The sequence below is a fragment of the Hyphopichia burtonii genome (assembly GCF_001661395.1).
Source record: "Hyphopichia burtonii NRRL Y-1933 unplaced genomic scaffold HYPBUscaffold_2, whole genome shotgun sequence".
Classification (NCBI taxonomy): Eukaryota; Fungi; Ascomycota; class Pichiomycetes; order Serinales; family Debaryomycetaceae; genus Hyphopichia; species Hyphopichia burtonii.
The window spans coordinates 1,644,440-1,663,948 of record NW_017963729.1 but is presented as its reverse complement, the minus strand read 5'-3'; the positions used below and the strand labels follow the sequence as shown (position 1 = coordinate 1,663,948).

Sequence of the window (19,509 nt, the reverse complement as noted above, 5' to 3'; positions counted from 1 at the left end):
CAGTTAATTAGATGAATGTTCGTTATACAGTTAATTAGATGAATGTTCGTTATACAGTTGATTAGAAATGAATGGGTTGTTTGAATGCTGGAAAGGATTATTTAGGCTGTTCATCTGGAAAGGGTTATTTAGGCTGTTCATCTGGAAAGAATTTGAATGCTGGAGAGAGGATTCCTCGGCCAATGGGGGCAAGCCACCGAAGGAAGTGGTCTGGGGTCTTGGTAAGTCCAAGCTCTTTGAGCTTCGTTTATAGGAATAATTAGAAGATTGTAGATTATCGGGAATTGGAGTTGATTTATACTCAACCACACCTGGTTTACTTAGATCTTGTCTTAGTTTCGATAGGTTGGTTCGAAGGTTTTTCAATTCCAAGCTATTTTCATGATAATTTTTAATCGAGAGTAATTTGGATTTGATTGGCTGTTCAAATTTGAAGTTGACTTTGACTTTGAATAATGGGTGGATATATCTTTCATAATGTTCATTGAGCCATGTTATAAATAGCTCTGATCCATATTCAAGTAAGTATATTATAACCGATAAGCTTTTCAAGACTGTCAAGTATACCTTGTCTTTATTTATGCTATTTGATCGACCCAAGGGTCCTTTGGACTCATTCTTATCTAATAAAGTACTTATTCGCTTACTAAGATTGGAAGTAATTACTTTCAAACTCTTATGGTTATATGATAGCACCAGTATATCCAATAATTGTTTATTATAAGGACCTAATGGGTCACTATTGGTTGCGTTCCTGATCTTAGCCTCGGTAGAGTTGGCAAAATGTAATAAACTAACCATCGCTGCTTACCGAACGCATCAGTGCATCAGTCTACTTGTGCTTGCTTGGGATTTTATATAAATTTCACTCCGGTACTGGCGGAAAGCCCTTCTTTCCCGCTCCGGCCTGGTGTGTGGGTCCTCCAATGCTCTTTCGTCTCTTGAGCTACTGGGGACTACAAACCCTACTCTCTCAACTAGCAATACCACTACGACGACTATCGAGCTGTTTGTCACCACAGTCACAGAGTATTCAGCCCAGAAGTTGTTGCATTATAAATGTAGGGGTGTGTGAAAACCATGAAGTTTACACTGGTAAACCCGTAAACCACTGTTTCGGTTGAAACACGCTTTTTTCTGTCTTTTTTTTTTTTTTTTTTTTTTTTTTTTTTTTTTTTTTTTTTTTTTTTTTTTTGGTCTTCTGACTTCAACAAGTGTCTTGTGAAGACTTTGAATACTCCTGTTTTTTCTTAAGTTCCAACTCAACTTCCATTTATCTTTAACAGATACACTTCTCTGTTCATTCTACGGTACTTGTCCGCTTCGAATTCATATTTAACCATGTACTAAACCCTTACCGCCCATATTCATCTAATCACAGTCTATAAAACGATTTACGAGTCTCGTTTTACCGCCTGTATCCTTGTATCCATATTTTGTTTATAATACACTAGTTATATATCCACATCCATATCAACTCGCGTTGGAGTCTTGGTTTAGCCCGCTGTTGTTTGCTTCTGTTACTACTGCTTGATTGATCTCCTCGGTGTTGCCGCTCACCTCACTAACAAACGGAAAAAATTATTATTCAAATAAGAATAAATCCATCCCCCGAATCACACAAGAAACAGTCAGTTTTGCTACAAACCCTGCCGGATTACTTATTCTTGTTTAATTTAACAATCCCTCTCTGTGGAAACTGGCTTGATTATTTCAGTACGCTGATTGTTTTTTTGTTTTGCTTATTGTTTGACCCAACCTTTTTTCACTTACGGTTTTAACTCACTTTGTCTCCCTTTTTTTTATTTTTTTGTTCAGGGATTTCTTTTTTTTTTATTTCTTCGTTTTTGATTACTATTTTGTTAACAGGGGAACAAAGGAACAAAATAGGTTAATCATTTTTTTTTTTTGAAAAGATAAAAAAAAAAAGCAAATCAAGTTTGGTTCTTTTTTTTTTAAAAAAAAAATCATCTTTACTTAGACCTTTTCAGTTTGGTTTAATCCACAGTTTGGTTTGCACTAGAGGTTCTTTTCAATTGCTCATTCGAAAAACGAAAAGGGAAAGGGCCAAAAGACCAAAAAAAACCGAACAGAAAAAGAAAAAGGGCCTCATCGTACGACCCTTAACTTTTGTTTGCACTCTACTCCAACCTAAACTCATAGAGTAAGAATGTCGCTAGCGTCACCTCCGGCTAGTGATGGTCATCCTGATCGACTGTTGAATCTGCACTTGAATAATTCTTCGCTTTCAAATTCTCCAACGACTTCAACGGCTTCGAATGCTTCCACTTTACCGGCTGTCCATGCATTACCTTCCTTATCCACTCCTTTATCTATCGTTAATCCAAAAGTTCATTCAAATCAAAAGCCCAGTTTTTCTTATGATTTAGATGTTTTCAATCAATGCAAAACTTATTTGAATGATAAAAATCACCACGGTTTAGCATTAATTTCTCGTCAGAAGGGAACTCCTCCCTTTTTAAGATTTAAAATTTGGCCAATTTTATTAAAATTCCATCCTTTTGTTTTAAATCCCTTTATTCAACCAGATAATGAAATAATTAATGATAATATTCAAAAAAAGAAGGATTCTGATGATGATTCATCTCAAGATTCTGCCAATGGTGATGAAATGAAATCAAAAGATGATATACTAAGAGATCAAATAAGAAAAGATTTGAAAAAATATATCCAAAGAATAAAGTTCTCTTCGGGTATAAGTGATGATCATTATTCAAATGATTTAATTGACACTCCTTTTGGTAAAATTAATAAATTAGAATTGATGATTTTTGAAGTTATTGAAAAATCAGTTTTTAAATTTATTAATAAATGGGGTAAAATTATTAAATATGATCAAGCATTAACTTGGATTGCTTTGGGTTTGGCTGAATGGTTACCTCCTTTACCTCACACAAGTTGGGTTTTAGTTGGACGAGAATCAAATAACAACCCTGGTCAAAGTAATTTTAATTCAACTACTCCAACCAATAGTAATACTAATCAAAATTCAAATGAAAGTAGTTCAAATAATAGTTTTATTCAATTATCTTTACCAAATCAAAAAAATTTATTGATTAAAAATGTTTTTGATGACTACTCAAATTATATTCACAACACTAAAGGTTTAGAAGAATATTTAAATGACTTAATTAATGATGATACTATAAATAATATGACTTTCCATGATGTTTTTGAAAGATTGGCTTTGGTTGTATTGCATTCTCCTGAAGAGCGTACAAGAAAAATGGCTCTGGCTAATAATAAATATCGTAATCGTCGTGATAGTAATAATCGTCGTCGAAATCAGAGAAATTCCTCAACTAGAATATCAAAATCTTCCAATTCTCATCATGATTTAGAATCCATTCGCAAGTCCTTGAAAAACCTTGATGCTGTCGATGATAATGAATCTGTTACACTGTCCAGTACAAATAATAGCTCTAGTGCTATTGATGAAGAAATTGGTGGTTTTAAAATTGATAAAACCACTTTACCAATTAGTGGTGGTACAATTGAAGAACGAGTATCGTTTTTCATTTATATTTTAAGAAAATTATTACCAGAATTATCTAATTTTTTCCAAGAAGAACAAATCCTTAATAAGTTCGGAAGTAGTGATGATGAATGGCTTATTTGGTGGTTAAAATATGGAGGTTCAAAAGTGTGGTCTCCTTTGGACCGTGGTAGAATTTGGGATTCGATATTAGGTTGGAGAATTCCAAATAAGAAAAACGAACGTAAAAATAAACATTATTATTTGGATAAATTGAATATTGACCCAAGAACTTTGGAAAAATTAGGACCCGATAGTTTTTGGTCGGTTGATAATGACGATTATGATTCTAATAGCGAAGCCAAATTTGATGAGGGCGATAATACCGATAATTTAATTCCATTTTCTCAAATTGATCCTCATATCGAATTAATTTTTATTTCTTTGGCATTATTGAAGTCAAAAGAAAATACATTGATCGAATTAGATCAGCATGAAATAAGACAATATTTATCCAAATTGCCAACGAAATCCTACAGCAGAAGTGATAAATATAAACAATACAAAGAACAGAAGGAGAAACAGAAGGAAGAAGAACAGAAGAATCGTCAAAGATCTCTATCTGCATCCTCTACGTCCACTACATCAAATTTCGAAATAGGATCTACTCCCCCCTCATCGTCAATTTCTACAACCTCTGATGACTCGAATAGTGATGCTAATGATGACAATAAAATCATAACGAATAATTCCGATGACACCTTCAAAGTAAACTTCATGGATAACATCATCAATGAAGCAGGTGAGCTTTGGAGAAAATGGTTATGGCTCGAAATGGTTGATGATAACTAAACGAATTTCTTATGAGTTTTATAGATATGTACATAGTTTTTTTTTTTTTTTTATATATACGTTTTGTATTATAATACATCCGTACATCCAGTGTAATTTATTTTTGTGATTTTTTTTTTTTTTTCTTCTCTGGCAAAGATCAAAAGCGATGACATGAAAATTTAATAATTTCCCCAACTTTAACAAGTCGTAATATTTATTAATCTTGGTAATCATGAGTGACGATAAAGTGAAAGAGGTTCGTAAAGAGACTAAGAAGGAAAAGAAGGAAAGAAAGAAGGAAAAAAAATTGAAAAAGGAGGAAAAAGCTGACAAAGAAGTAAATGAAGACACTAATGACAGTGAAGAAGATGACGAAGAGGTCAGTAAGGAAGAACAAGAGCAAATCGAAATCGATTTAAACGCAGGTGTTCCCCTTTCCAAGAAACAACAACGTTTGTTAAAGAAGGGTAAATTAAACTTACAAAGATTAGCAGCTAAAAATCCGGCCCCCAAACCAATTTTAACTAAAGAAGAGGAGGAAGCCGAAGCTAAAAAACTGAAAAAATCTCCATTTGGTGTTTGGGTTGGTAATTTATCATTCGATACTAGTAAAGAGGATATAGTCAGATTCATAATGGGTAAGACCAATGACTTCATATCAATAAATGAAAGTAATGAAGACGATGATAAAGTTAAAGTTGAAAATATTGATATTACTAGAATCAATTTACCTAAAAAGGGAACCAAGATCAAAGGTTTTGCATACTTGGACTTACCAAGTCAAAAACATGTTAACACTGTTGTCTCATTAAGCGAATCAATATTAAACGGACGTAAATTATTAATCAAAAATAGTAATTCATTTGAAGGACGTCCAGAAAAAGACCAAAATGATACCGCTAGTTTATCTAAAAATCCACCATCTAGAATTTTATTCGTTGGTAACTTATCGTTTGATACTACCCAAGATCTTTTAGAAGAACATTTCCGTCATTGTGGGGATATTGTTAAAATCAGAATGGCTACTTTTGAAGATTCTGGTAAATGTAAAGGTTTTGCATTCATTGATTTCAAAGATGAGTCTGGACCAACCACCGCATTAAAATCAAAATTAGCTAAAAAATTAATCAATAGACCATTAAGATTAGAATACGGTGAAGATAGATCAAAAAGAGTTCCTGGTCAACGTAAAAGACAAGCAGAAGAAGGTTTCGAAGACCAAATAGAAGACTCCGCTCCTAGAACTATTGCCAAAGAAAGATCTTCCGAACCAGATCACCAATACTCACAACCTCCTAAAAAGAGAGTATTCAGAGAACCTAATCCGCAAAACAATAAAAGAATGAAATCTTCCGTTGCATTGGCCACTGCCCAACGTGCAAGTGCTGCAATTGTGCCTTCATCAGGTAAGAAAACTACCTTTGATTAAGCTCTACTGTATAATACATAATAATATAACGCACTTCCATCTTCAACTTGACCGCAAAAATTACTTTTGGGGTGTTATCAAGTCCATGCACCTAACGCCGCCGGCGCTACGCTCTCGCTCGCTCGCCTTGTCTGATATTTTTTTTCCCCGGAACACAAGTTTGCAAAATGGGTCCATTGCGCCAGTCCAACCCTCTTGGTAGTCATTGGGTCGACGGTCCCCATGCCAGTTCTCTGTAGCATCATCAGATCCCTCTCGCTTAGCAGGCACGGGTAATACGAGCACACCGTTTTGGAATCCAATCACTATTCCTAATCCCACTGGTGGACTTTTGAACAACAATGGGAAATAATGTTGGATACAATAATGTTTCTGCAAAACAGGAAAAGATCAAGAGGTTCAGTCAGCCGTGGTCATTGCAATAAACGATTATCGGGCCTTTCTTTGAAGTCTGTCTGTTTTTTTTGTTTTGGAGATAATCGGATTGGTCATCATCTCGTACATTTTAACACGTCTTTACACGTCTTTAAACCTAGTTTTATTGTTAATTTCCCTATTGAAAGTTTATCATATGTTTTTTTTTTTTTTCCTGCCTTGTTTGGTTTATTAGGGAAGAGGCATGAAAAAGTCTCGTTATGGAGTTTGTGTTAGCACCGTAGCGTTACTTATTTCGTAGGATACCGTATCGTTCTTAAACATGATGGTTAATGACTAATAGGTAAGTATATAAGAGAAGGAGTTAGGCGACGGTCTGTTTCTTATAAAGTTTTCTTTGTTTTTTTGTTTGTTCTTTCTTTTTGAATTGGTTTTTAATTAGTTTTTCAGAATGATAACTTCGATACGTCGTTCAGTTTCTAGGTTACCTAGAGGAAGTTTAAATTATTATCGTAGTCAAATTAAATTTTATTCGGCTGCAGCTATACCAGAGTTTCAAAAAGCAGTTGTTTTCGAAACTAATGGTGGACCATTGATTTATAAAGATATCCCGGTGCCAAAACCAAGAGCAAATGAGTTATTAATTAATGTTAAGTATTCCGGGGTTTGTCATACGGATTTGCATGCTTGGAAAGGTGATTGGCCCTTGGCTACAAAGTTACCTTTGGTTGGTGGCCATGAAGGTGCTGGGATTGTTGTAGGTATGGGTGAAAATGTTAAAGGTTGGAAAATTGGTGATTATGCTGGGGTTAAATGGTTGAATGGGTCTTGCATGTCTTGTGAATTTTGTGAAGAAGGTAATGAATCAAATTGTGATCACGCTGATTTATCTGGTTATACTCATGATGGCTCTTTCCAAGAATATGCTACTGCTGATTCGGTTCAAGCTGCTAGAATTCCTCCTGGCACCGATTTAGCTCAAGTGGCTCCTATTTTATGTGCTGGGATAACCGTTTATAAAGCTTTGAAAACTGCAAATATAAGAGCTGGCCAATGGGTGGCTATTTCTGGTGCTGGTGGTGGTTTAGGTTCTTTGGCAATTCAATACGCCAAAGCAATGGGGTTCAAACCGGTTGCAATTGATGGTGGTGATGCTAAAGGTGAATTATGTAAATCTTTAGGTGCTGATATTTATGTTGATTTTACTAAAACTGATGATATGGTTAAAACTATGAAAGAAATAACTGGTGGTGGACCTCATGCGGTCATTAATGTGTCTGTTTCAACCGCTGCTATGCAACAATCTGTTGATTATGTTAGACCTACCGGTACTGTGGTATTGGTGGGTTTACCTGCTCATGCCTCAGTTGAGTCTAAAGTCTTTGATTCCGTTGTTAAATCAATTAAAGTTGCCGGTTCTTACGTTGGAAATAGAGCCGATTCAAGAGAAGCAATTGAATTCTTCTCGAGAGGCTTAATCAAATCTCCAATTAAGATGGCTGGCTTATCAGAGTTACCAAGAATCTATGAAGAAATGGAAAGAGGTGAGATTGTTGGTAGATACGTTGTCGATACCTCGAAATAGGGTACCATTTAACCTTCATCTCATTTTGCCAAATTGCTGGTCATTTAGTAATGCCCCTTTTCTCATTTCTATTTTTGTTTTGTTTAATTTTATTCAAAAGTTACTACTAATACAATTATCCTATTTATTTTGTACTTTTGTTGTTGTTGTTGTTAAGTTTTTCTTGTATAAATTATTTAATACCTAATGTCAATATTTGCAACTATTTTACCTATTTCGCAATGCTTGTAAGTTTTAAAAGTTATATAAGCGCATAAGTTGATGGTGTAAAAATCAACTCCTACAATGAATACCCAGTAAGTAAAAATAATTGATTGAAATGGAAACAATAAGATAAACACGAATAATACATTATAATAAAAAAACGAAGCTGAAATGAAAAATGTAAAAGTAAAACATTGGAGTCAGGGCGAATTGAAATCGAAAGGCAAACTAATTGATGAATAAACATTCAAGTTAATTTCTTGGTCTGTGCTTTGCTAATTCTTCACTGGATACTTCAAAGTAATCAGGATCATCCTTATTGGCAAAATATTCCGCATCGGAGACTTCTTCGTAAACAGAATAAGTTTCATATTCAGAATCATCATCAGCAGGTTTGGCATCAGTTTTAGAAGATGCTTTTGGTTTCGATGATCCTTTCGATTTATCGGCACTTGAAATCAGTTTACTTGATTCGGAATCTTTAGAGCCACCACCTAAAAATTTTTTGAATCTTTTAAAACTCCCGGTTCTACCATCATTTTTTGATGAGGTAGCAGCAGAGCTTGCTCCTACTGCAGCGGCAGTGGCTACTCCAGCAGCGGTGGCACCTTTCTTTGACTTGCCTTCTTTATCTTTGGCTTCTTTATCTTTGGCTTCTTTATCTTTGGCTTCTTTATCTTTGGCTTCTTTTGATGATGAGGCAGCCACGGGAGAAACCTTCGTTGAAGATGATTTTTTTGCAGGTGTAACAGAGTCATTTTTGCTTTCAGTGATTGCAGCCAAAGGCTTAGGAGCTGAATGGGAACGATTGTTTTTTAATTCTGCTTCGTCTTTTGGTACTTTATCTGGTACCGAATCGTTAACTGATTTAGATGATGCAATCACTGGAGTTGATTTAGGAGCTTTGAATTCATCATCATATTCAATTTGCTTAGACAATCCCGCTATTTCAACTTCACGATCTTCAATTAATTTTTGAAGGTCGTCCAATTTAGGAGCTTCGGCAACTTCACTGGATAATCTTGCTTTTTCTTCTCTTAATTCTCTAATTTTCTTCAATTTTTCAACTTCTTCAAGCAATCTTGACTTTTGTAATTGTTCAAATTCAACTCTTTGTTTATATAAGTCTAATTTTGCTTGATGTTCAACTTTCAATCTGTCAATCTCTTCCAATTTTAATTGAGCCAATTTTTCAGCCTCTAATCTTTTCCCTTCATCTGATTTATTCTTTTGTTGTTTTAAGTCTTCAATTTCTTTTTGTAATCTTTGCGATTCCTCTTCTTCTTTTTGCTTACGTTCAAGATAGATTCTTTCGTGTTCTTCTCTTTCAGCAACCAATTTTTCTTGTTCAGCTTCACGCTTAGCAATGCGCTCTTGACGTTGATATTCTGGATCAGATTTTTTCTTTTCAAGATCATCACGCTCTTGTTGAGCTTTTATTAAACGTTCATGTTCTTCCCATTCTTTCTGTTCTTGAACTAAACGATCGCTCTCTTCTTTCTTTCTCTTTCTTTCAATTTCTTCTTCAACACGTCTGGTTTCAGCAGAATGTTGAGCTTCTAATCTTTTACGTTCATGGTCTTTAGCAACTTCTTTTGCCAAATCTTGCTTTTCTTGTTCCCAAGTACTATAATGAGACTTAGCATCAATTAATCTTTGACCACGAAGATCTTTATCATTTTGTAAATCAGTCAATTTAGACTGGTAAGCAGTTAAGCTTCCTGATAAAGCAGTGATTTGAGCAGTTAAAGATTCAAGATGTTTTCTTTTAGTATCAACACCTCTTTCAGAAGTTTGAATTTTATTATCTAATTCTTCTTTAGTAGCCAAATGTTTTGAAATAGACTCTTGTTTTTCATTATATTTTGATTTTAAATCATCTAATTCAGCAAGTTTTTCATTGACTTGACCAGTTAAATCTTCAATTTTTGTTGATAATTCCAGGTTTGAATTATCTAATTCAGTTTTTTTTTCTTGCAAACTTTCAATTTCCTGAGTAGTTTTTTCTTGATTTGTTTTTGAATCTTCTAACTCTTGCTTTTTGGTGGCCAATAATTCTTCATGGTTTTTGATTAAAGTTTCTTTATCATTTCCATGTTGCTCAACTGCTTTTAATTCACGATTTTTGAAATCTTCTTGAGCAGTATTCATTTCTTCATGAGTTTGTTTTTCAAAATTAGCAGCGGTGATATCAGCATTTTTCAGTTGATTAGTTAAATCTTCTAATTTTCTTTCAATTTCTTTGATGAATTTATCTTTAGTTTTACCTAATTTCTTTAAATATTTTTCAAATTCTTTATCTAATTTTTTTTCATGAGAAGCAACTTTTTCATCTAAATCATGTTGTCTTTTAATTTCATCTTCGTTTCTTGTTTTACTAACTTCTTCATTGATTGATGCAATAACTGGTGCAACTCTTTGGGCTGCAATATCAAGTAATTGTTGTTGAGTATATTTCAAACCACTACCTAAATCAATGATTTTATTTGGATCATCAATACTTTTTGAAACTGAACCAATTGCAGTAGCATTCAATTGCTGGTAATGATTTAATAAAACCGGTTTATCGGAAAATTTATCCAAAACTTCTTGATTTGGTAGTTTGACCGGTTGGTATTTAGCTTCTGGTTGAGTAACAACCTCAATTGGATTTTCTTTAACCACTTGAGTGATATTATCATCACTAATTTCGGTGGGTTCTGCTTCTGTTTCTGTTTCTGTTTTTTCAGTTTCATCAACGGCTTCGGTTTCTGTATTTTCAACATTACCATTTTCAACTTCAGTCAATGGCTTTTCACTCTCGGCTGCAGATTCAGGGGTTGCTTCCTTAGTAGTATCTTCATTGGCATCATCTTTTGTAGTAATTTCCTTTGTGGAATCTTCGACTTCGGTAGCACCCGTTTCATTTGATTCTTGGTTTCCATCACTGGTTTCGGTTTTAGAAGAAGAAGGTTCTAATTTTGAAGAAGACTCCTTCTTTTTCAATTCAGCCTCTAAAGTTGGATGAGATTGAAACTTCTTAGGCACCAATATTTTATCAACAGAGTTATCTTCTTGGAATTGTTTTCTCAAGTTTTTTTGTTTAGTAGAAGATGATCTAAATGGAGAAGTCCAGGTTGAACCAGAAGTATACTTCTTCAATTTACTTGTTGTAGTACTTGCATTAGTGGAAGTTTGAGAAGAAGTTGCAGCTTCTTCCGATCTTCTCGGTTCAACTACTTCAGACATGATTGAAATAAACTCGTTTTCTCTTGTTAATATCAATTCAGCTAATGGAATACAATATTAAAAAAGCAAAAGCCTAAAGAAAAAAACCTTTCTAAAAATTAACTTGAATTTTCTTCGAAAATTAATTGAATTCAAGTTGTATATTTCCCAAATGGAATTCTAACCAGTATTAATTTAAACCCTAAAACTCAATCTAAATTTTGCTTGTTGGAAAGGGGATGATGGAAGTCACTAATTGTTTTACTATGCGTGATGCCCTCGGAATTTATCTATTTTATTATGTATGATTATTATTATTATTATTATTTTTTTTTTTTTTTTTTTTNTTTTTTTTTTTTTTTTTTTGGTTTGGTTATACTATTTTGAAATTTTTCATTTCAGTCGAAATTGCAGCTTAGCTGCTTAAATAGGCTAGTCATTCACTTACATCCTCAGTTTTGGTATCCAGAGACTTGGTCCAATTGAAGTGACAGTGGTTGCTTCTTTCCGATTGCGAATTCTTCGATTGCGACCCCGTTTCCTCCTTCACCCAGTTGGTTCACCTGGGATTCGCTTACCTGCTGACTACTGCTAACCAGTTACCAGTTACTGGGAATACAAGACCCTCTTCCCTCGGATGTAGCATGGCTCCCTGGTCAAATACGAGGTTAAACAAAGGCTTCTTAATTGAGCAAAGTAAGCTGAAATTTATCTCCTTCCTAATTAGGACATGTCAAGTAACCACAACGCAAAAAAAATATTGAAGTAGAAAAAGAATGGTCCCTAGCAGGATCGAACTGCTGATCTTGGCGTTATTAGCACCACGCCTTAACCAACTGGGCCAAGGGACCGTTTTTTCTGATTTTTGAAAATCAGGTATGCTTTTACTGTGCGTTCTTACAAATGGAAAATGTTTTCTCATAGAACTTTTTTTTTTATCTTTTTTTTGATTCACTGTATTTATAGTGTTTGAGAAGTTGATATGAGATATTCACAATTACTGGGGTGCTTAATTTTTTTTTGGTTGTGAGTAGTTTTGAACATTTTGCACAAAAATTTCAATTTTTTGTGACGTTGATTTCATACAGATTTTTCCAACCATAAGAGAAGACTCTTGATAAGGGGTGCGAATTCAGACACCTCCCCTGAAAGAAGCTTAGGTATACTTAGAGTATAAACTGAACAAAGCGTAAACGTAGTATTTAGATCAAATATATAAAAATATACGTGAAAAAAAAAAAAAAAAAACGTTTGGAGGTCGGATCGATTATGAATTACGGCTCAAAGAGTTTACACCTCAGATGCTTTAGTATTCCTTACAATCTTGTATCACCCCTCTCAAAGAAAAATGTTAGATTTGAACAACGGGCCCGCTTCCATGCTGCTGATGGGTCATGGTGGCACGAGACGAGGCCCTAAAGTTGAGAAGGCTGCTTCGGCTTATACCATGTTTACAGGCGGAAATCATAAATACACCAATGAAATGTGATGGTTGCAAAATAAGTTTAACTCTTGAACTATAAAAAGAAACAATGGAACAGCTCAAGCTTAGATGGGGAGTCTTCAGGTTGAGCCGAGATTACATAATGGAGATGGAGATTTTCGCTAATTCAAAGTGCTAGTTGCAAAAACGGTTTAATGAAAATTATAAGGGGGATGTCATAGAGAAGGCCGAATTGTCAATGCTTTTGGTAAATAGTTACCATTACAAAGGCATTTGGCGTAAACTCCGGTGTCCCAGTAGAAGCATAGCGATGCTGTGGAAAGAGTTAAATAAAGACGAGTCTAATATCCAGTGGGTCAATGCATTTGGAGCACCATGAAATTCAAGCAAAACTAGTAACTACGCAGGTACGGAAGGTATCCAACAATACCTCATTCAATTTGGATATTTATATTTCCAAATAGATTATTTACAGTTTTGATGAAGGTTATTCACCACTATTTTAAATACCTAGCAAAACATTCTCAGAATTTTTGCCTCCATTGCACAAATTTAACTTTGTAATATCCCTAATAAATAAACAATTACATAACACGTACCAAATAAACAGCACACGAATCAATCTCTTTTGAGTTAATTATGAGAGCTTGCGCATTCATGAATTTAATTAAATGTACAATGGCATATTAATTATATCTATTGTAGTCTAAATTGACTACTTTTATTCATTTCATTTCCATCCCATTATCCTTTGCAATTCTTGTCTTCTATTTTACAATTTGTGTGGTGTTATCTGGTTGTCTTGACGTTGTCTTGACGTTGTCTTGACGTTGTTCTTGCTGACATTACTGATGTCGTTGGTAAAAATTGTCTTTGTCCTTGTAGTTGTTTTCATTTGTCTGTAGGTGTGTTTAAATTAGTGACTTGTATGAATATTTATGTTTCTACTACCCCTTGGGCTATTCAGAGTCTCGGTTCACTGCTTATCTGCTGACCCAATAATTACCATTCATTCCTCAGTCGTGTTCGGCACTCAGTTGTGTTCAGTTACATTCAGTATCTAGCCGTGGCCAGTTGCGTTCCTCCTTCAATTGTCGCCACTGACATTCCATTTGTTCTATATATCGATTCGTTGTAATTTTGTCGGATTTGTTAGTTGGCAGGATCTCAGATACGATCAAAGAATTTTTTTTTCTCTACTAAAAAAAAAAAAAAAATTTTTTTTTCTTTCTATAGTCTTTTGATTTACCGTCGCTACTTCTCATTCACAAGAAGAAAAAAAAAAGCAAAATTTACTCTATTGAACTTGTTCTTTTGCTAGTCTACACTATAATCAGTTTCTATCCATTTAGAGTGAATACCGTGCTAATTGAACGTTGCCGCCCAGATTGAGCTTTTTTTCAATTGAATTGATTGAAAGCAAGCCGAAATTTTTCCTTTTTTTTTTTTTGTTCCCTTTGTTTCCCTTCTCGCTTGATTGAACTATTTGAAAATTGAATCATTAGGTTAGGGAGTTCAAGTAAGTGTAAGTTCAACCTGATATAAACTTGATTAAAGAAAGATGGCAACTTTGATTCCAACCGCCAGTAGTTGTCATGCTTTACAACTTCCTCCAACTGAAAAAGATGATAGACTTAATTTAAACGTTAGGACTGGATCCGCTTCCACATTATATAATTCATTAGTATTTACCTACGGTGGATTAACCATTGGTTTGGAATTGGCTGATAACTTGAAAATCCCCGACTTGATCAATACATTCATACTGAAATTAACGTCACAGAAATCAAGAAAATTAGAAACTTATTTATCGGGAGAATTATTTTATCTTAATTTAATTGAAAGAAACTGGTTTAGAGTCGAGGTTAAACCTGGGGATCCCAAACCCAAACCAAGACTATTCCATGAAATTTGTGCTGCTAATAATCATGTATATGTTTTCGGTGGATTAATTATACCTGATGATTCTAATTCTAATTTAAATCAATCAAATGATATCATTCCAGGTGATTTTAGATCTAATCTAAACCCAACCTCTCCTGCTTCAATTAAAGATTATTCTAAATATTTAATTCCAACAAATGATTTATGGGAATTTGATCTTGCTACTAGTAAATGGACTTGTCTTCATGATGGTAAAGGTTATGAAAATAATCATTCTATTCCAAAACCAAGATATAGTTATAAAATGACTACTGTTAATAGTTTAAGCTTTGTTAATAAAAAAGACCATTTTGGTCTTTTGATAGCTGGTGGTAAAGACATTAATTCAAACCCAATTTATGAAAATGCTGTTTTTGATTTAGTTGAAAAAAAATATGTCGGTTTAGGTAATCCAGTAATATTATCTACCTCAAGTGGTAACCAAAGAAAAGATGATTCAACCGGTTTATCTAATATATTAAACACCGATGATAATTATAATTTAGGAGTTGATTATTATAATAGTATTCTTATAAATTTTATTGAAGATATTGATCATTCTAAAAAAATTAATAACACTCCTTCTCCTCCAATTCAAAATAAAAATAAAAATAAAAATTCCCAAACTGAAGAATCAATCATTATTTATACTCCTACAAAAAGAAAATCAATTAATGATAAAACTTATAATCCTTTAGTTTCTTTTAAGATTGGTAAATCAATTAAGAGAGCTAAAGTTTTACCAATCCATAAAAAAAAATATTATTTGAAAAATACTCAAAAAAAAGTTAATCATACTATTCCTTATAATTTAAGATATCCCACTGGTGGGATTTTTGGTCAGAATATAGTTATAACTGGATTTTTACCAAATGATTTTGATATTTCAATCTTTATTTATAATAAACCAACTGGTAAATGGTCAAGATTAAATGTTTTTTGTAATCATGATTATGGTTCTCATAGATTTTGGGGTGGATTTGCTTGGCAATCTCATCATAAGGTTGTTTTAATTGGTAATTATGTCACTTCAAGAACAACTAGTAGTATAAGATATTTTACTTCAATGATCACCGTTAGTTTACCAATCACAAATATTTTAGCTAGTTGGGAATTAGCTTCAAAAGGTGTTTCAAATCAGAAAAAACTTAATTATTTTTTATCCGATGAAAACTCAGATACTTTTAAAGATGATTCAAGTGATTCAATGCTAGTTGAAAGAAGTACTGATGATGATGAAATAACAAGCTCATCTCCGGATATTCTAAGTAGTGATGAAACTGATGATAATGATGACGAATATAATCAAGACTCAATCATAAATAAAAGATCTCCAAGAAGATTTTCTAGTGTTAATCAAGGTAGAAATAATAGTAATAATTCTATTAGTTTTAGTGATTATGTTCATTATGCTGCTCCTGAAAATAATTTTACTAAAGTAAGATCAGTTTTTCCTCCTGCTGCTATTACTTTAGGTAGAAATGCTTTTGATAGATATGGTGATTTAATTTCAGATTTTGAATTCGTTTCGGCTGATGGTGATAGAATACCTGTATCCCTTGTTATTTTAATGGAAAGATGGGGTAGATACTTTATTGACTTGTTAGCCAAAGGTTATGTAAGAGCCGTTGATAAATTCGAAATTGATCAAATTCAGTTATCTAAAGTTGAATCAGAAAATAATGCAAGACTTTCTGCAAATGATAGTTTCAGTTCTGCTGCCAATATTGCTAATAATTATCAATATAAATTCCATTCAAATCAAAATAAATTAGGTAAAGTTGATAGTTCTGGTGCTGGTTCAATTTCTTCTGGATCTGATTCACATTTAGATTCTTCTCAGAGTAGTAAATCAAATGAAAGACATACTTATCATATGTCCATTCCAATTCCAACAAAAAACTCAAACAAAGATGCTCCCCAATTTAGATTACCTTTCCAAGACGTTTCGTCAAGTACCTCAATTGAAAAAAACGAAGACTCAAAAGATGATAACTCTCTTAGTGGTCCTCCTTCCCAACTTAGTCGCCTAAATCCCGATGGTAGATGTATTTCAATCTCTTCAGCAATCGATCCACATTCATCAAATAATGACGATGATGTTCCTCCTAACAATACTGCTACCGAAGCCAATGCTACTAATAACTCATCAAATTCTCGTAAAAATTCAACTGGTTCTTTTGGCTCGGGTACTTTATTAAGCTGTAATATTCAAGATTTACCAGCTCAACTCCCTCTCCCAGATGAACCTTTACCACCAGTTCCAGCTACCACTTCATTCAGATCATCTTCAAGAAAAAACTCTCAGGACTTAAACTCTCCAAGGTCTTCATTATATTATACTTTAACAAGCTTAAGAAATATTCCTGCTAATAAGTCACCAAGGGATTCTCCACTTGCATCTCCAAGAGCATCCTTATCGTCTCAAGGTCAAGGTCAAATAAATAATACTCCAATTTTGAATATTAGAGGTTCTAATACCAATATCGATCAACAAGGTTTGACCAAGTCTTTGGGTGGCTCACTTAACACATCAAATGATGCTATTTCATCTAATTCAGCCAGTGACAGTAACCTTGATCAAGTTGGAAATTCCGATGACAAAAAACCAGTAGGCCCCGGAGTTGCGAACAAAAAAATCCCTAGCGTTTCATCAATGACTTCAGTTGAAAGTGCAGCAGGGTTTTCAATGGATAAAGATAGTAATTCTAGTTTTGCATCAATCATAACTGATAATGCTGCAAGTAAAAATTCTGGTTCTATTAGTATCAAGAATGATACCGATGATGAGAAAAACGAGAACAATTATGCTGCAGCTCAGGAAAAAACGGGCCACCATCCATCATTATTAGATTTTGAATCTATCGAAAATGGAAAATTTAAAATGGAACCATCTTTGATTCCTCGTAAGCTTTATATGCCATTTAGTACCAGTACTTTGAAAGCATTTGCTGAATATTTGTACACTGGTCAAGTTGGAAACAAATGGAGTTTAACCCCAGCTACTTTAGATAATTTGACTATTGCTAAATTTTATCGTGTTCCCTTACTTTATGATTTGATCAGTGAAGTTTTATTCGGTATTATCGGAAGAAAAGAAGCTCATGTTATAAAAATGGGTAACAAGTTGAAGAGAAAATATTATAGATTATTAAAGGCAACTGGTACTACCAGCGCTCCAAATTTTCAATTCCCATTAGATGAATATGAAGGTTTTATGGACACCGTTGATGATGGTTACTTGGATCTTGCATTGTTGAAAAAATCCTCGAACATTGGAAAATATAGTGCTTCTTATTTATCATCTAGAAAGAAGAAATCTAATGCAAATAACTCTTCCAGCGGTGGTAATTCTAATTCTTCTCGTCGTCCAAGCGCCAATGATGAGTCCACTGAACTAGATGATGATGAAGAAAGACGTAATTTAGAAGCCAAGAAAGAAGTACATAACAAAATGAATTCACCTGGAGCTGTTGACCAAGACGAAAATACTGCACCCAAGGAAAACGAAAAAGGGAATGAGAAATCTAATAATGATTCAACAGATGATTCCTCAGATAAGAAAACTACTTCTAATAGTGAAGAAGATTTTGATTTCGAATTAGGTTACTTGGATGTTCATGATCGTAGTATTCCAGGACTTGGCCCTAGATCAAAATCGATATTTGATAGGAATAGGGCTAATGAATTACAGCAACAGAGTCTTTTCGATGCAGATGATGAAGCTGAAGACATAAGAGAAAGTGATGATCTTCAAACCCAAAAGGATAAAATTCTCTTACTTAACTTAGAATCTTTGGTTGCTCCTGACTCACCGGTCCCAAGTGATTACACAATTGATTTGATTTATGAGACTGGTGCTTTAACAATTGATATGAAATTAATGTTAAGAGCTTCCAATGCAAGACAAATGAGCAGAATTTTGAAACAGAGTCAAATTGAAATTGGTAAACGTATTGAAGAGTTAGAAAAACTTTATGAAGAGCAACAATTGGAAAAACATGGTAAAGATAAAGAAACTTTTGATTCACAGGAGCCAGTTGTACCTGAAGAACCAGAACCACCAAAACCTGTTGCTGCTACTACAAAACCAGTTTCTGAACCTGAGAATCCTTCATCTCCACTGTCAACAACTGATACTAATACCAATGAGAATTCCCCTAATGAAGGTATATTTGGAGGTAATGATACTGAACTGAAATCAAGTCCTGAGAATATGAGGTCAGTTAGTGATCCTTTGGAAGATATTGCTTCTTCAACTTCGGAAATTGTATCTGATCAATTGAGTAGCAGTATTTCTCTTGGCGAAGATTCATACGATCGTAAATCGATTCCAAGTGCAAGTATTGATTCAGTTATGAGGAGCGGTGAAGGTCAACAAGATAGTGGTACAAGCCCCTTGCCAAATCCAGATTTAAGTCCAAATTCAGCTGTTGGATCAAGCCAAGGATCCATTGAATTAAGACCCAGTGCATCGAGCTCTTCATTAAGTGGAATGAATACAATTAATAAAGTTGAAACAAACAAGACCAATAGTTTTAGGGGATTAACAGGATTTTCAGCGTTTAAGACTACACCAAAGAATGAACCCAAATTGACTGGTAATCGAGAGATAGATAGAAGAATTGCCAAGTTTATAAAGAAGGACGACAAGCTGAAATCAAAGAGTTTGAGAGAAGAGGAAAAACGTCAAGCCAAAGAAAAGAAACAACAAACCAAGAATATGAGACATATAAGTGGTAGTACAGTACCATCTACAACTACTAGTAGTAAACCATTATTGTCTAGAAGCTCATCAAGAATTTTTGGAGATACCAACAGCATTCATTCCGGAGAAGAAAGATCACCAGCCCCATCAACTGGATCAATTCATTCCGTTAGGCCACCGGCCCCATCATCAGCTATTAATCCGTTAACTACCCAAATGACTACCCCTAATTTTGGTACGCCGTATTCCAATACGTCAGGCTCAACCCAGAATCCAATTCAACAGATCAACACTGTTCAAACGC

General features: G+C 34.1%; 4 protein-coding genes and 1 non-coding gene across 5 annotated transcripts; 4 read left to right on the top strand and 1 right to left on the bottom strand.

The window, feature by feature from the left end:
- Nucleotides 1–2,008: 2,008 nt before the first annotated feature.
- On the top strand, nucleotides 2,009–4,439 carry HYPBUDRAFT_152275 (uncharacterized protein; the record flags this gene model as incomplete). Its single annotated transcript, XM_020220931.1, has 1 exon — nucleotides 2,009–4,439. A coding segment is annotated over exon 1 (2,174 nt), but the record flags the coding sequence as incomplete, so codon positions are not given.
- A 123-nt stretch (nucleotides 4,440–4,562) lies between these two features.
- NOP13 (Nop13p) lies at nucleotides 4,563–5,759 on the top strand (the record flags this gene model as incomplete). The annotated part of the gene is made up of 1 exon (XM_020222171.1): nucleotides 4,563–5,759. The coding sequence occupies one exon, from the start codon at nucleotides 4,563–4,565 to the stop codon at nucleotides 5,757–5,759; it is 1,197 nt and encodes a 398-aa protein (XP_020078154.1).
- Nucleotides 5,760–6,573: 814 nt separating this feature from the next.
- Nucleotides 6,574–7,776, top strand: HYPBUDRAFT_152272 (zinc-dependent alcohol dehydrogenase). Its single transcript, XM_020220930.1, has one exon. The coding sequence runs from the start codon at nucleotides 6,586–6,588 to the stop codon at nucleotides 7,717–7,719; it is 1,134 nt and encodes a 377-aa protein (XP_020078153.1). The 5' UTR covers nucleotides 6,574–6,585; the 3' UTR covers nucleotides 7,720–7,776.
- A 4,131-nt stretch (nucleotides 7,777–11,907) lies between these two features.
- On the bottom strand, nucleotides 11,908–11,981 carry HYPBUDRAFT_t50. The gene has a single exon. It is a non-coding gene; the product is annotated as a tRNA-Ile (tRNA).
- Nucleotides 11,982–13,966: 1,985 nt separating this feature from the next.
- On the top strand, nucleotides 13,967–16,005 carry MDS3 (Mds3p; the record flags this gene model as incomplete). Its single annotated transcript, XM_020222510.1, has 3 exons — nucleotides 13,967–15,624; nucleotides 15,688–15,935; nucleotides 15,973–16,005. The coding sequence occupies exons 1-3, from the start codon at nucleotides 14,136–14,138 to the stop codon at nucleotides 16,003–16,005; spliced, it is 1,770 nt and encodes a 589-aa protein (XP_020078152.1). The 5' UTR covers nucleotides 13,967–14,135.
- Nucleotides 16,006–19,509: the final 3,504 nt, after the last annotated feature.